General features: G+C 34.4%; 1 protein-coding gene across 1 annotated transcript in view; it reads left to right on the plus strand.

The window, feature by feature from the left end:
- Positions 1–15,889, plus strand: part of LOC149544841 (coatomer subunit delta-2-like) — a 30,750-nt gene extending 14,861 nt beyond the window's left edge. Inside the window, exons 3-12 of the mRNA XM_089795413.1 lie at positions 12,066–12,105; positions 12,386–12,609; positions 13,072–13,314; positions 13,412–13,586; positions 13,716–14,020; positions 14,175–14,373; positions 14,714–14,867; positions 15,010–15,072; positions 15,217–15,313; positions 15,421–15,889. Coding sequence (XP_089651539.1) covers positions 12,066–12,105; positions 12,386–12,609; positions 13,072–13,314; positions 13,412–13,586; positions 13,716–14,020; positions 14,175–14,373; positions 14,714–14,867; positions 15,010–15,072; positions 15,217–15,313; positions 15,421–15,510 — 1,590 coding nt within the window. The 3' untranslated portion in view covers positions 15,511–15,889. The remainder of the gene's footprint in view (positions 1–12,065; positions 12,106–12,385; positions 12,610–13,071; positions 13,315–13,411; positions 13,587–13,715; positions 14,021–14,174; positions 14,374–14,713; positions 14,868–15,009; positions 15,073–15,216; positions 15,314–15,420) is intronic.
- Positions 15,890–16,379: the final 490 nt, after the last annotated feature.

Raw genomic sequence — 16,379 nt, forward strand, 5'->3', positions numbered from 1 at the left:
AGCAGTGGTTTGATTAATAGAGAAAGAAGGCAGCAGTTTATTTGTCTATTGCAACATGAAAGTACAGCCAAAGTCATTGACAATATTAAGGCAGTGAGATTTTTTGGTGAAGACAGAGATAATATTCAAACATTGCTGGTGGCAGATGCTCGACCTCATCCTTAAAACAATAGCAGCCACAAGGCCCACAACACTGTATATTGTGAATGACACATAATGAAATATTCTGGAAATATTTTATTCCTGGCACATCATCTCAAGTTGGAGTTTCTGGAGGACATATCATTTTATATATGATCCAATGACTTATAAGAATAAAACAGAGGTTATGCATTTCACAAAGTCAGTGAGTATAATGAAGTGTGATATTAATAAGGCAGTGAGATGTGTTTAATCCAGAGATAAAAGAAAACATGAACCTTTTGAGAGTATTGGAAGGCATGAAGGAAATATATTAATGTTATTTAAATTGTGATTTATGTGAACTGATGGTTGATATTAATCAGTGATTTTAGTACAGAGAACATAAAGTTAACAATGATAAACAAGAGATTTGATTAAGTCACAAAGTGGTTGAATTAGAAGTCAACAAGTAATTAGTTTGACTTGACTAACTACAATGCAGTGATAATATAAACTGAGAAGGTGCGATTAAAATGGGGACGTAACCTATTTAAGGATGTGACTATTTAGAGAAGATGTCTATTCAAAAGAAAATGATATAATAAGGGGAGGATGATTGAATAGGTAGGGTGTGAAGAAAGGAGTGGGTATAGAAAAGAGCATGCTGTGAGGGAAATATATAATCAGATCTATCAATCTGATATATGGATATCAAAATTATAAAATAGTGGCATATGTTGTATAAAGAACAAATGTATATAGACTAAGTTTAAATGTATGTACTATGTATTGTTGAAGATCATTGAAGACATGGGGAAATAAATAAGAGACCATTATGGTCATTGTATGATAAATGTGTGGAAGACTTGTAGCAGATTTGAAGAGGTGTGCATAACAGATTTTATACGAAGATCAAATGTATATAGACTAAGTTTAAATGTATGTATTGTTGAAGATCACTGAAGACTTATGGTGAAATAAATAAGAGATTATTATGGTCATCGTATGCTAAATGTGTGGAAAACTTATAGTAGATTTGAAGAAAAGAATATATTAGATTTGAAGTTCGCATAGCAGATTTCTGGAAGAATTATTAGCAGAATTTAGGAGAAGTATCCATTATCAGTTGAGTAAGCAACATTGTGAAGGTGGAAAATCAGATTTGTGTGAAGTGGGTTGGCACTCACAATTATTGTTGAAGATCATTGAAGACTTATGGTGAAATAAATAAGAGATTATTATGGTCATCATATGCTAAATGTGTGGAAAACTTATAGCAGATTTGAAGAAAAGAATATAGTAGATTTGAAGTGCGCATAGCAGATTTCTGGAAGAATTATTAGCAGAAGTTTGGAGAAGTATCCATCATCAGTTGAGTAAGCAACATTGTCAAGGTGGAAAATCAGATTTGTGTGAAGTTGGCTGGCACTCACAATTTCAGAGGTAAGGGTTGGTGCTACAAATTATGGGATTCGGTACTTCCAATGAGTTTGTGCTCATAGATTTGGAGGTTGGAGCCTCTAGTATGTTGGTGCCTACAACCATTGTAAAAGAATAATATAAAAGCAATTATTTGCTGTGGTTTTCTCCTGCATTGGGTTTCCACAAAAACATTGTGTTATTGAGTTCTTACGTGCATAATTGCTAAATTCAGTAATTGATGCTGTTGTGATGGTTAAAGTTTAATTCAGTAAAATATGTTTTTATGCTGATTCATCCCCCCTCTTAGTATAACAGTGTGCTTTTCAGATTTATGCTGGCTAACACATCTTGATTCTTGAAGCTTCCAATCAGCAATCATCCATATTTTGACTGTTCTGAAGTCAGATTTCCATAAATGGGAAAATCAAAGACCTTTTACAAAGATCATTATCATGTTTGATCATTGAATTTAGTCTAAACTAAAGCTGTGGCATTGTATTGGTGAAACATTCCATTGTCTTTTGGGGAAGGGATGTGTTTCTTATTTTAGCTGAGCCAAGTTCTCCACGGAAAGGGCTGTTACTTCTAGAAAAAACACTCAACCTGTCAGAAACAAACCTGCCAAGTTTGATAGGAAGTGCCAGTAATATAAGGACGCAAGTGGGAAAGTAAATGGTTGCTAATGCATGTTAATTTTTTTGAAACAGCAATAGGCTCTCACACAAAACATAAAGGTTGAAACTAGAGAAGATGACAAATTTGGTGTTTTCCTCGTATCTGTTAGGTCAAGTCACATCTGAAGGGACCCATAGGGATGGCTATTAAATATTGGGAAATGTCCCTCGACAAATATATATATATATATATCAGATCTAATACCTTTTAAAGCTTCCTGAACTAAACTTTGCCCAAATAACCAAAAACAATTACAAACTAGCTTCAAGAAATGAACACCAAATGCACTCAACTTAGCAAATCTTCTTGGAACTGATATGGTACAAAAAATACAGATTTGTATCTGGTAAATATATCATATTTTCCACCATAAATTGCTGCAAACAGTAATATACTGCTGTATACAAAATTGAGACCCAAATTGAGGCCCAAAACAGTGATCACACAGTTGACAGCACTGTTACTCAAGAAACTTCTACAAACTCTACAAATGAGTTTTATTTGAATAATACCAGCAAAATACATATAAAATGCAGCAAGCCTACAGCCTCACAGCTGCCATGGAGCTTTGCAACAAACAGAATAGTGAAATACCAAACAACACACCTTAACCTTCTGGAACTATCCTGCAAAATAATATACATATAAGTGAAGAAAATTCGAATCTGCTGTGGATGCCGGTAATCTCTGTGTTAGACTACCCTTTGGTAATCTTCTGATCCCTGTTCTTAGACTACCTTGAAACCTTGAATATCCCGTTCTCTTGTCTCCTTCTCTACTGGTTTGACACTCGCTAGAGAAGAGCACAATCTTGGTTAGCAAATGACAAAGTGAATAATGAAACTTCGAGTCGAAACCATTTATAAATTAAACCACATTCAAGCACTTGATTTGGTTGCCCAAATCTCACGCCCATGGAGAGAATTACCAAATGTCTCCAAACTTCTACAACTCCCAATGAAGTGCCAACTTCACCAAATTATCAAATACCACTAAATGTCAATCAAACAGGCCATGTGAAGCCCCCCAAGTCCCCATCTTAAAAAGAGGGAAAATATTTATTTAAATATATTTTGTGAGGAAAACAAGACTTCAAATAGTCCAAACTGTCAATTGATTTTGATTTGCTTTTTTGAGACATCCGGACTTACTATTTTTAGTAAATGGCCCTTTTTAAAAAGGGGAGATTGTAAAAGTAAGCAGGATCTCTCATAGGAAATAAATATACTTTTAATCTGAGATATAATATACAGAACAGAATTCAGACTCTTATTTATTATTAATAATAATGCTCGCTTTATGCTTAATATGGATCTGAAGTATACACTATGACTTGTTTTTGATACTATCTAGCAGTTTACTTTAAGACCAGATCACAGATGTGAGGGAGCATTACCAATGTTATTGATGTCCCTTATCTCACCATCGGTCATCTATAAATATGGAGTGGACGGGCTTCATGACCCCGTAGGGACATGACTCTTACGTGGCCCTTGGGCGACGTAGAGTCATGGCTCTATGGTGCCTTGAATTACATCAGTTAAGTAGGCGGTAACATAACACAGCCCAGCTGTAATTAACACTGCCTGATCAGTAGTAGACTCAGCCTGATTAGTATTAACACAGCCCGATGAATGGACAAGTATATACATTAACATTAGCATATGAAATACAGATTGTATAATAGTAATAACGTTAGTGTGTGTATATATATATGTGATAATCACAAATTCACATGCTTGTGATAATGTATATTTCACTTCTATTGAAGCTACACATTAACACTCCCTCTTAGGAAGGGAGAAGAGAAATATCAACATATCTCAAGAACCGCAACATGATATCAACATTAATCATATCCATACACATATCAGATTACTTGACTTTAACACTCTGAAATAGTGACTTGTCAAATAACCATAATCTCAATGTTATGAACATGATCATAACATGTATTATGATCTCTGGCACACTGGACCAATAATTAGATTAATCATAATACATTTGTTATCAATGACTTCCGGCATATCTAGAACAATAACATAATCTGTCATGATAACATGCCTATCATTTGTAAGATTGTCACCTTACAATGATTACCTTTTGAATATATATGTCTAAGAAAGTTTGTCATCTTTCATTACATATCTGATGCAACTATTCCATTAGAAGCATAAACACACACATAAATTGAAACTCGAAAATTACAATTTGATCATACCAAGTCTACCTTTGAAATATTCCAGTTTAACCTTGGCAAGAGGTTTGGTAAGAACATCCGTTGTTTGCTCATTTGTACTTATGTACTCTAGTTTGATAACATCTCGATCAACCATGTCCTTAATATAATGATTGGGTATCTCAATATGCATAGATCAATTGTGAAAACCTGCATTTGCTAAAAGCTTGATACAACTTTGATTATCACAATGAATGATAGTTGGCTTCAAAGGTTTCTTGAACAAGCCAACTAGCAACTTCTGTAACCATACAACTTCTCTGGCTCCCATGGACGAGGTTATATATTCTGCTTCAGTGGAGCTTGAGGCAACTAAAGACTATTTCCTTTTAAACCAAAAAATTGTTGCAATAGAGCTGTCAGCCTAGTTAGAATCTGAATATCCATGAAGATTGATTTCAACTTGATCATATTTGAGTCCCATATCAACTGAACCTTTTAGGTATCGTAAGATGTGCTTAGCTGCCATAAGATGTATCTTCTTTGTTTCACACATGAATTGACTTAATGTGTTAGTTGCATAATTGATATCAGGATGAGTATTAACCAAGTACATTAGTGATCTGATGATCTGCCTGTAGTAAGTAGGATCAGTAAGTTCAGATTCAAAACCGTCATTCTTCAATTTATGTAAGTTAGCTGCCATAGGAGTAGTAACTGGTTTACAATCCATCATTCCAAACTTAGTCAAAATATCAACAATGTATTTTCCTTGATTTAAGAAATGTACCCTTCCTTTTGCTAGACTTCTAGACCTAGGAAGTAATGAAGAAGTCCTAAGTCTTTCATATCAAATTCTGCTGTTAGTTCTTGTTTGCATTTAGCTATGAGATGTTTTTTCACCTATTATAAGCAAGTCATCAACATACAATACAAGAAATAATCATATCATCTCCATTTATTTTAAAGTAAATGTTAGGATCAGCTTCATCCTTGGAATACCCTAATTTTCCGAGATAGCTGTTTATTTTTTCATACCATGCCTTGAGTGCTTGTTTAAGGCCATATAGTGCTTAATTTAATTTGCACACATGAGAGTTTTTTCCACGAGTGATGAATCCTTTTGTTTGCTCAATATATACTTCTTCAATTTCACCATTTAGGAATGTTGTTTTGACATCAATTTGATGTATCTTCCACCCTTTGGATGCTACAATCGCCATGATGGTTCTAGTAGATGTGTATGGGCAACTAGAGCAAATGTTTCGTCATAATCAATTCCTTCCTTTTGCAAGAATCTACGGACTACAAATTTGGCTTTGTATTTTTCAATGCTGTTGTCAGGTGCATGCTTGATTTTGTATAGCCATTTAGAAGAGACCACTGATTTATTCTTTGGTCTGGGTAGAACATCCTATGCATCATTTTTTAGTATTGATTGATATTCTTCAATCATTGCTTCTTTCCAAGATTTTCTTGATAAGGCTTCTCTGACATTTGAAGGCTCTATTTTTCAGAGAGTAGTGCTACGTAGCATGATTGATGTCTTGTTTTCTTGCTTCCTCTGACCACTTCATCAAGTTCTATATGATTTTCTTCTATCATTTTTCTAGCTCAAAGTGGTCTCTTTTAGTTGTTAGGATTTTCAGTATTCTTTGAATTTGGAATAATAGGTGTAATATGCTCAGTATCATTCTTCCTCTCATTCTCTATTGAACGATCCTCATCTAGTTCAGCAGTAGTTTTTGCGTATGATTCATCAATATTCTTTGAAAGCTTAAAGGCAATGTCTTCTTCAAATTTCATGTCTCTCTTGACTTCGATGGTTCTTTGACCAGGGACATAGATCTTGTAACCTTTGGTTGATTTTCATTATATCTGATGTGTATACCCTTCTTTCCAGATGGTTCTAATTTTGTTCTCTTTTCTTTAGGAATATGAATATAAACAAGACACCCAAATATTCTTAGGTGGCTTAAGTCTGGTTTGATGCCTGTAACTACTTCTTCAGGAGTTGTATTTTCCAATATTGAGTGAGGACATCTATTTTAAATATAAATTGCAGTATTAGAAGCTTCAACCCAAAAGGAGATATGAAGATTTTGGTCATGCATCATAGCTCTTGCTGATTCAATAATGGATCTATTTTTTTGTTCTGCGACTCCATTTTGTTGAGTATTATATGGTATAGAAAAACTCCCTCTTAATCCCAACAGTAATGCAAAAATCTTTAAAGATTTTTGAGTTGTATTCACCTCCATTATCTGATCTTAAGGTTTTGATTTTATGACTGGACTGATTTTCAAAGCCTGAAGCTTCAACCCAAAAGGAGATATGAAGATTTTGGTCATGCATCATAGCTCTTGCTGATTCAATAATTGATCTATTTTTTCGTTTTGCGACTCCATTTTGTTGAGTATTATATGGTACAGAAAAAATCCCTCTTAATCCCAACAGTAATGCAAAAATCTTTAAAGATTTTTGAGATGTATTTACCTCCATTATTTGATCTTAAGGTTATGATTTTATGATTGGACTGATTTTCAACTAGGGCTTTGAATTCTTTGAATTTAGATAATACTTCAATTGATTCCTTTTGTTTAAGGAAGTAGATCCAAGTTCTCCTAGAATAGTCATCTATAAAGATCACATAATAGAGACATCTATTTAGGAAAGGTACAGACATAGGACCATATAGATCAATATGAATAAGTTCAAGTGCAAAATTTGATTTGTGTACACTTTTGGGAAAGGATTTTTTCGTGTTTTTACCTAGGGCACATCCTTTGCAAATGCCTAAATGATCAGGTTTGAGGCTAGGTAACCCTGTTATAATTTTTCCTATTGATGATAAAGCGCAGAAATGAAAGTGACCTAGTTTTCTATGCAATATTTCATTTGTGTTTGATGTTTCATGATTTAGAGCTAAATTTTGCTGGTTACGAAGTTTGTATAGACTTCCATCACTATATCCAATGGATATAGCTTTCTTGATATTCGAATTCTTTGGCCAAGATAGAACTTTATCTTCTTGGAAGGTGATTCAATACCCTTGATCAACAAGAACGAAGATAGAGACCAAATTTCTCTTTATACCAGGTACAAATAAAACATTCTTAAGTTGGAGAGTAATACCTGAATTTAGCTGAATTGAACATGATCCAATACCTTTAGTCGGGTGTGTAGACTTGTCTCCAATGGTTACTTCTTTAGAGGAGTATCCTTTGAAGCTTTCAAATTTATCTCTAAAGCTTGTGATATGACGTGATGCTCCACTGTCTATAATCCAAGTATTCTTGTTGGGGTTTAATTCACTAGATAGTACTAGATAAAATGTTTCCTTCTTTTTCATCTTTTTTCCTCTTTGATTTCTGTTAGAGGTGCTTGAATTTTCTTTCGTTTTGGACATAAGTTATGAGTGTGACCAAATTTGTCACATTTGAAACATTGTACTTTTGACCAATCCCGTTTCTTGTAAGATTTGTTGAATTCTTTTTTGTTTCATTTGAATTTACTTTTCTTTTCTTTATTGTTGGTATTAGCTTGAAGAGTTTGAATGTCTCCCTCTTGATTTAGGCTGATTCCTCTAGAAACTAATCTCAACTCTTCTTGGGTGCATTCATTTTTAAGTAGTTCAAATTTAGGAAGATCAAGTCAAGAGCTTAGACCATGAATAAAAGTTTCCCAAGATAGTGGTACTGGTAGTCCTTTTAAGGCTATAATGCTAAGTTCTTTGTCATCTACTTGACTTGCAATGGTTGCAAGTTGATCTTTCAACTCAGAAATTATTAAGACATAAGACGTGATTGATACTCCATTGTTCATTTGATATATAGAAGATCTTGCTTCAATGTTAGCAATCTACTAGTGTTGTTGATTTCGAAAGTATTCTTAATTGTAGAAAACATCTCAAAAGCTGTTTTGAGACTAGATATAGAGGGGATAATGTGATCCTTCACAAAATCTATAATAATCTTCATGGCTTTGTTGTTGTGCCTTTTCCATGTTGTTTTATCTAGATCATTTCTTGGTATTGGTTTATTTGACTCTACATATTCTTCTAGTTCCATCTCTCCTAGTACAATCATAACTCGAATTTTCCATGATGTAAAATTAGAAGCTCCTTCAACTCTATGCGCTAGCCTTACGTGATTCACCATTTTGAATTTAGAAATCTGATTTAATAATTCTGAAATTGATAACTCTGAGATCAATAATTCTGAGATCAAGTTTCTCTATCAGGCTGGCTCTGATATCATGTAAAAGTAAGTAGGATCTCTAATAGGAAATAAATTTACTTTTAATCTGAGATATAATATACACTACAGAATTCAGGCTGTTATATATTATTAATAATAATGCTTGCTGTATGCTTTATATGGATATGAAGTATACACTATGACTTGTTCTTGATACTATCTAGCACTTTACTTTAAGACCAGATCGCAGATGTGAGGGAGCATTACCAGTGTTATTGATGTCCCTAATCTCACCATCGGTCATCTATAAATATGGAGTAGACGGACTTCATGACCCTGTAGGGACATGACTTACAAGGGCCATGTAGAGTCATGACTCTACGGTGCCATGAATTACATTAGTTAAGGAGGCCGATAACATAACTCAGCCCAGTTATAATTAGCACTGCCCGATCAGTATTAGACTCAGCCTGATTAGTATTAACACAGCCTGATGAATGGACAAGTATATACATTAACATGAGCATATGAAATACAGATTTTATAATCTTATAAAATTGATTGTGTGTGTGTGTGAGTGATAATCACAAATTCACATGCTTGTGATAATGTATATTTCACTTCTACTGAAGCTACACTTTAACAGAGATGACATATTGTAAGACAATCTTGAGAGAAGCATGGAAGATAATAATTTACCAGAACCACCACGCAAGCAAAGGTGGTTGAAAAATTGCAGTGCTTATATTGAGGCAGACTTCCATATATCTAAGAATTGTCTTGGTTGAGCCATTGGTCTGAGGCCATAAGAATTGTATACAATATTATCAATGTTACAAGATTCAAGAAGAGTTGGCAGATTAACGGATTTCCGGATGATTAATTAATTAACAAAGAAACAAATGTGTTCCTTATAAAGAATTACAAGGACGTTGTTTCTAAAAGAAACAACGTAGACTGAAGACGGAATTAGAAACAAAACTAGAGACAGGATAGGAAACATTCCTATTTGGACTAAAGACAAAAGAGACAGGATAGGAAACATTCCTATCTAGACTGAAAGACAGACTACAGACAAGTAGTTGACTATTATAGAAAGTATAAGATATAAGACGGAATTAGAAACAAAACTAGAGACAGGATAGGAAACATTCCTATCTGAACTAAAGACAAAAGAGACAGGATAGGAAACATTCCTATCTAGACTGAAAGACAGACTACAAACAAGTAGTTGACTATTATAGAAAGTATAAGATATTATCTTAATACCCTCCCTTAATGGTCAACGTACGGATGTCGGAACATTTTGTGATAACTGAGACCCTCCTTGGATCTACAGAATGTTGAAACCAAGAAGCTTTGCCAGAAGAGTGCTATGACTCAAAATAAGTTGCATTTACAAAACTTCGTTTTTGTGGAAAAAACGGTAAAACCCAGAATCTCACACAACCTTGCATATTACAGACAACTTGAAATGATTTTTGAGGAGAAAATCAACAAACCCATAAAAACATAAACAAATTCAAAAGGCGAAAAATGCAGCTTCGCCTTGATCAGGACCCGGAGAAGTCGGACGCTGCCTAACACCCAGAACAAGTTGATCGGTGTTTCGATATTCGAAGATTGCGATGATGCGCTGCTTCCAGGTTCCATAATTGCGACCATTGAATTTGGAATTATGCTCGAGCAGAATATTTGTCAGAGATGCCATGGCACGTTTTTCAATGAACAACTGTGAAAATTTGTGAAGGCACATTGTTCGAGGCAAAAATACGAAAGACCCAGAAGAATCAGAGAATGACTGAGAAGAGAGCTCGAAAAATCCAAAAGGAATCTGCTGTCATTTTCTGGATCCGCTGGCTCGAAAATTGAGGCACAAAAATCGAGGCACCCAAAAAAACGGACGACAACCTAGTTGAGCTCTCGAAAAACCCATCAAAAATCTGCAAACAAAATATTTTTTCAACCCCAAAAATTAGGGTTTCGAGTGAAAATTCAGGCGGCGGCCGTGGAGGTCGAATCTCAAATAATGCAGATTCAGCAGGAGCAGAGCCGTCTGAAAACGGCAGCCAAAAACGTCTGCGATTTTTCAAGGAAACAAACGCCAAGGAATATCTGCGAGCTCCTTGCAGATACTTGAAAAAAGGAACACGATTTGCAGCAAAGAAAGCCAAAACGAATGTGGGCACGAGGTCGAATGCGATTTGCAAAGGAGTTCGGCCAAAAAATCGTGATTTGTACTAGTCACGAATCCGTAAAACCCTAGTTTGAGATTTTCAAATTTTCTCTAGGCAGAAAACCCTAGGCGGGTTTCAGAGAAATTAACTGAAATTTTTTTTGAAAAAATTTAAACAAATAATTTCAAGAAGAAATTATAAATTTTTCCAAAAAAAAATTTAAGTGTTAGCTCTAATACAATGTTACAAGATTCAAGAAGAGTTGGTAGATTAACGGATTTCCGGATGATTAATTAATTAACAGAGAAACAAATGTGTTCCTTATAAAGAATTACAAGGACGTTGTTTCTAAAAGAAACAATGTAGACTGAAGACGGAATTAGAAACAAAACTAGAGACAGGATAGGAAACATTCCTATCTGGACTGAAGACAAAAGAGACAGAATAGGAAATATTCCTATCTAGACTGAAAGACAGACTGCAGACAAGTAGTTGACTATTATAGAAAGTATAAGATATAAGACGGAATTAGAAACAAAACTAGAGACAGGATAGGAAACATTCCTATCTGGACTGAAGACAAAAGAGACAGGATAGGAAACATTCCTATCTAGACTGAAAGACAGACTACAGACAAGTAGTTGACTATTATAGAAAGTATAAGATATTATCTTAATAATCAATAGGTTCAGTCTGCTGTGTTGAAAACTTGAAAGTGGAACACCCTGAATAAAATTGCTTTCCATTTGAAAACCTGACTTCCAAACACATAACTTAGGTGCATGGCACAAACCTAAATTATTAAAATGGTATTCATGTATCCTGGCAACCATGATACTAGATGCAACAAATTAGTTCATGAAATAAATTGGCATGACTGAGTAGTGAAAATTGCACAAAGGGTTGCAAATTGCTGCTACTTACAAGGCTAGTGCATGTACATAGTTTCTTTTCCATCCAATTCACATTGCCCTGGATGCAGATCGTATAGGCACACTATCATCATGAAGCTCTCAACTGCTAACAAGCATTCTAACTGGTTGTGCCTATGTTGTAAAGCACATATTTAACTTTGTAAACGTTTATTTTGGCAACAACTTGTGTCAAATATTGATGATCATAGCAGTTTGAATTTAAGATAATTTGATATCCTCTGTTTTCTTTGTTTGACAATGCCCTGTACACATCAAATTGCAATGATTTTAATATTTAACTATTTTATGCTTTTCCCTATACTAAATAGCATTATCTTCTTTGTTCTTGATCTGTACTTTGTTTTTCCTCATCCAGGTGGTTCTAGCAGCATCTATTATTACAAAAACAGGGAAAGGTATGTAAATGAGTTCGTATCGTATCGTTTTAACTTTTAAGGAAGAAATTTTGTTTTTGGCATACCATTTTTGCTCATAGAATTGTTTTTTCATCATAGATTCTGTTGCACCTTTTTCAAAACAAAGTGAAAGCCTCCTTAATTTACACATCTTATGCAAATATTAAATATAAGCTGATGAAAACACTATAATTTGTGAAGCTTTTATCAAAATATTTTGTAATTGGTGTGCAATTCTGTTAATCTATTATCTTAACATATTCCTCTGGTGGATTTGCAGCTCTGGTTTCCAGGCAGTTTGTTGACATGTCTAGGATCAGGATTGAAGGATTACTTGCAGCTTTCCCTAAATTAGTTGGCATTGGAAAACAACATACTTATGTTGAGACAGAGAATGTTCGTTATGTGTACCAGCCTATGGAAGCTTTGTATTTGTTGCTTGTAACTAATAAGCAGAGTAATATCCTGGAGGATCTGGAAACCCTAAGACTGCTTTCCAAGCTTGTATCCTTAACTTGGTTTTTGGCCGAATTTTCCTTAATGATATGATCTGGTACTGCATTGAAATGTCCTTTTTCCATATCCCAAAATGGTGGTCATTCCAATAAAACCACTTCAACCTTCCTTATGAAGGTGAAACATCATATGGTAAACATGGGATGGAATCACAATAATTAGCCTATTAGGGAGTTTATTATAGGGAAATCAATGGAGGACAATCTATAAGCTGAAATAGCAAGATATTAGTATTTCATAACTATCATGCATTAGATATGAGTTGCAGGTTTGAATAATTTTAGTAAGATAAACAAGCCTAAAGTTTTTAGTCAATTAGTCTTTTTTGTCCTTAACATCTTTCTTCTTCCAATTATACATAGAGTAGTGCTTTATTTAAAAAAAACTTGGATTGCCTTGGATCATTTCTTGCTCTGTTATTTTATAGTTAATGCCTTAATCCATTTTTAGGTGCCTGAATACTCGACTTCATTAGATGAAGAAGGTGTTTGCAGCACAGCCTTTGAGCTGATCTTTGCATTTGATGAAGTTATCTCAACAGGTCACAAGGAAAGTGTGACAATTGCACAAGTCAAACAATATTGTGAAATGGAAAGCCACGAAGAACGACTTCACAAGCTGATAATGCAAAGCAAGATTAATGAGACTAAAGATGTTATGAAGCGAAAAGCAAGTGAGATTGATAAAAGCAGGGTATGATGTCAGATTTTTTTTAAACAAATCAGATTGTATTTTATAAAAACTATATACTTTGTGAATAGAATATTTATGGTCATTTGTCCTGTCACAGATTGATAGGAACAGATCTGATAAAGGTGGCATAATGTCATTGCAATCAACTGGTTCAACCAGATTGGAGAGTGGTTTTGGTGATCTAAGTATATCAAGCAGTGGAGGTGGCTTTGGGAGCAACTCTAGTCATGGACCAAGTTTGGATTTAGATTCATTTTCAAGCAAACCAAAAGGTTATATAACACTCTTCACAAATTTTATTTCTAGCACAATAAGACCAATTTAACATTTGATGAATTTCTTTTTATTTTGAATATCCAGGTATCATGCTTCTTCAATTTGTGTTTTTTCCTATTATGTAGGTCGACCTTCGTCAGCTGCTACTGTCCCTTCAAAGGGTTTTGGAATGCAGCTAGGAAAGTCTCAAAGAACGAACCAGTTTTTGGAATCCTTGAAAGCAGAAGGTGAAGTCATTGTCGAGGATGTCCAGCCTGTTGTGGGCCAATCTAGAAGTTCTGTTCCTCTAGCAACAGATCCTATTACCATAACAGTAGAAGAAAAGCTCACTGTGGTTCTTAAACGTGATGGTGGTTTGAATAACTTAGAATTGCAAGGCACCCTTGCTCTTCAAATATTGCAGAAGGAGGATGGATTTATACAGGTTCAGGTATGTAAATTATTATCTTCACTTTCTGCAATTGAACAGTGCATGGAAATTTGGTGAAATTGCCAAGTTTGTGTCTTGCAACAAAGATTGCTATTTTCGATATTTAAAAGGTTGGAACAAGTTGGACAGTTGTTTAAACTCTATATCATTTCAGATAGAGACAGGAGCAAATAATGGGTTTCAATTCAAGACACACCCAAACATTAACAAGGAGTTGTTTTCAAATGAGAATTTACTGGGGCTCAAGGATCCTAGTAGGCCCTTTCCTGCTGGTCCAACTGGAGATGCACTGGGTGTGGGTCTGTTAAAGTGGAGAATGCAAAGTTCAGATGAGGCACTCGTCCCTTTGAGTAGTAAGATTCTAGATTAAATAACTATATATCAATATTTTATTCTAAAATATTTTCTGCGATTTCTGCAATCTCAGTGCTATTGAAAATTATTATTATAATTTATGGTCTAAAACCTGTTTTGATTTATCTAAAACATATTCATCCAATCAATAACAGACATGAAATGAGATATTCATCCAATCAATAACAGACATGAAATGAGATAAAAATCATAAGTGGTATTCCTGTCAGATTTAATTTTTAATTTGTTTTTAAGGCACATATGGTGTAGCATAAAATAAGTGCAACACTAACCCGGATAGAGAATCTAATATCTGTTTTAATCTTGTACTGTTTGCAGTTAATTGCTGGCCATCAATTTCAGGTGGGGAAACATTTGTTAATATTGAATATGAAGCATCAAAGATGTTTGAACTACAGAATGTTATAATTTCAATACCTTTGCCTGCTCTTCGAGACCCACCCACTGTCAATCAAGTTGATGGAGATTGGAGGTTAGTAAATCTGAGAAATTGTTTTTCCCTTCTGTAACTACTTTTTTTTGCCAAAGTTTATATGAAATTTGCTCAACAATATCTACATTGAATGTCGCAGCATATATTTTCTAATGGCCAACCTTTGTTTGTGTTCATGTAGATATGACTCAAGGAGATCTGTGTTAGAGTGGACCCTCCTCCTCATAGATAACTCTAATTCTAGGTAATTACAAGAGGTTTAAATTGGTTTGAATGACTAGCGCTCATTTAAAAGATATTTGAATTTTGAGATTCCTTTTCCTTCTCATTTGTCTAGTTTTTCAGTATTACCCTGCATCTGCATATTTCAAATTTCTGTGCTATGCAGCGGATCTATGGAGTTTGTTGTGCCCAAAGCAGATCCATCCACATTCTTTCCAATTGATGTGGGATTCACAGCAGCCCGGACTTTCTGTGATGTCAAGGTGATTCATATATTGTACTGTATATGTTATAAAGATCATTAACAACAGTGTAGAACTGCTTACAGTTTGATTTTATTTGTTCACCTTATGTTGCTACATGACTGCAGGTAACTAACGTGTTGCCAACAAAGGGAGGACCATCCCCAAAATTTGCGTATAGGACGCAGATGATAACAGAGAATTACCAGGTCGTATGATAGTTGAGAATATGTTTTGTAGTATTGTGTCATAAATGAGAATCATTAAGGCATGCGTTCCAGAGTTTCATTTTCGGCTATAGCTTTTTAATTGTTCTGGAATTTATAATCCAGCCACACTAGATTTTTTCATTCATCACCCCTCCATCATTTGATGCTATTTTTCATTCAAAAAATTTTAACTAGGTAATGTGGTTTTGCGCGAACCAAGTTCCAACCAGCATTTGCTGTTAAGTGCTGTTAAGTACTGCCAAATTCGAGTTGCATATTTGGAATATTTCACTCTTGTATCTTTTTACTTTCTGGATATTTTTTTGGTGGAACAGCAACATTCTTTTATGATCAAATGCCATACAGTGACGAGTTGCTATTTGCATTATATATGTATAATCACATGCACACATGTATTGCTCAGAAAGCTCAGCCATATATTTGCAATATATAAAAAACAGAAATTCATTGTATTGTAATTGGGTAGGAACTAAGAAACTTGGGACCATCAATTTCTTCCCGCGGTTTATGAATTTGATTGTGTTTTTATATTCACACATATTTTGCATTTGAAATAACAATAAGGGCTAGGAAGGAGAACCGAGTAGTTAACATTTGTTGATTTAATTGTCAATATTTTTGAAAATGTAGTTACAATAGTTGTGACCTGGAAGTAGTTATCGCTGATGATGACTAGCATAAGTAAATGAACTGTATTTCTTAATTTAAAGAGCTAACAAATCAATAAAACATGACTGTAGAGGTATTGGTCTCATCTTTGGAAGTTGTACCTGAAATCTTAATTATAAACAGAGGGTTGCCAAAGAAGCTGCTACGAAAACTAAAGTAATTTAAAGTTTTAAAATAACATTTTGATA

The sequence above is a fragment of the Cupressus sempervirens genome, chromosome 8 (assembly GCF_028749045.1).
Source record: "Cupressus sempervirens isolate cs-2001-9-10 chromosome 8, ASM2874904v1, whole genome shotgun sequence".
In the NCBI taxonomy this organism is placed as follows: domain Eukaryota; kingdom Viridiplantae; phylum Streptophyta; class Pinopsida; order Cupressales; family Cupressaceae; genus Cupressus; species Cupressus sempervirens.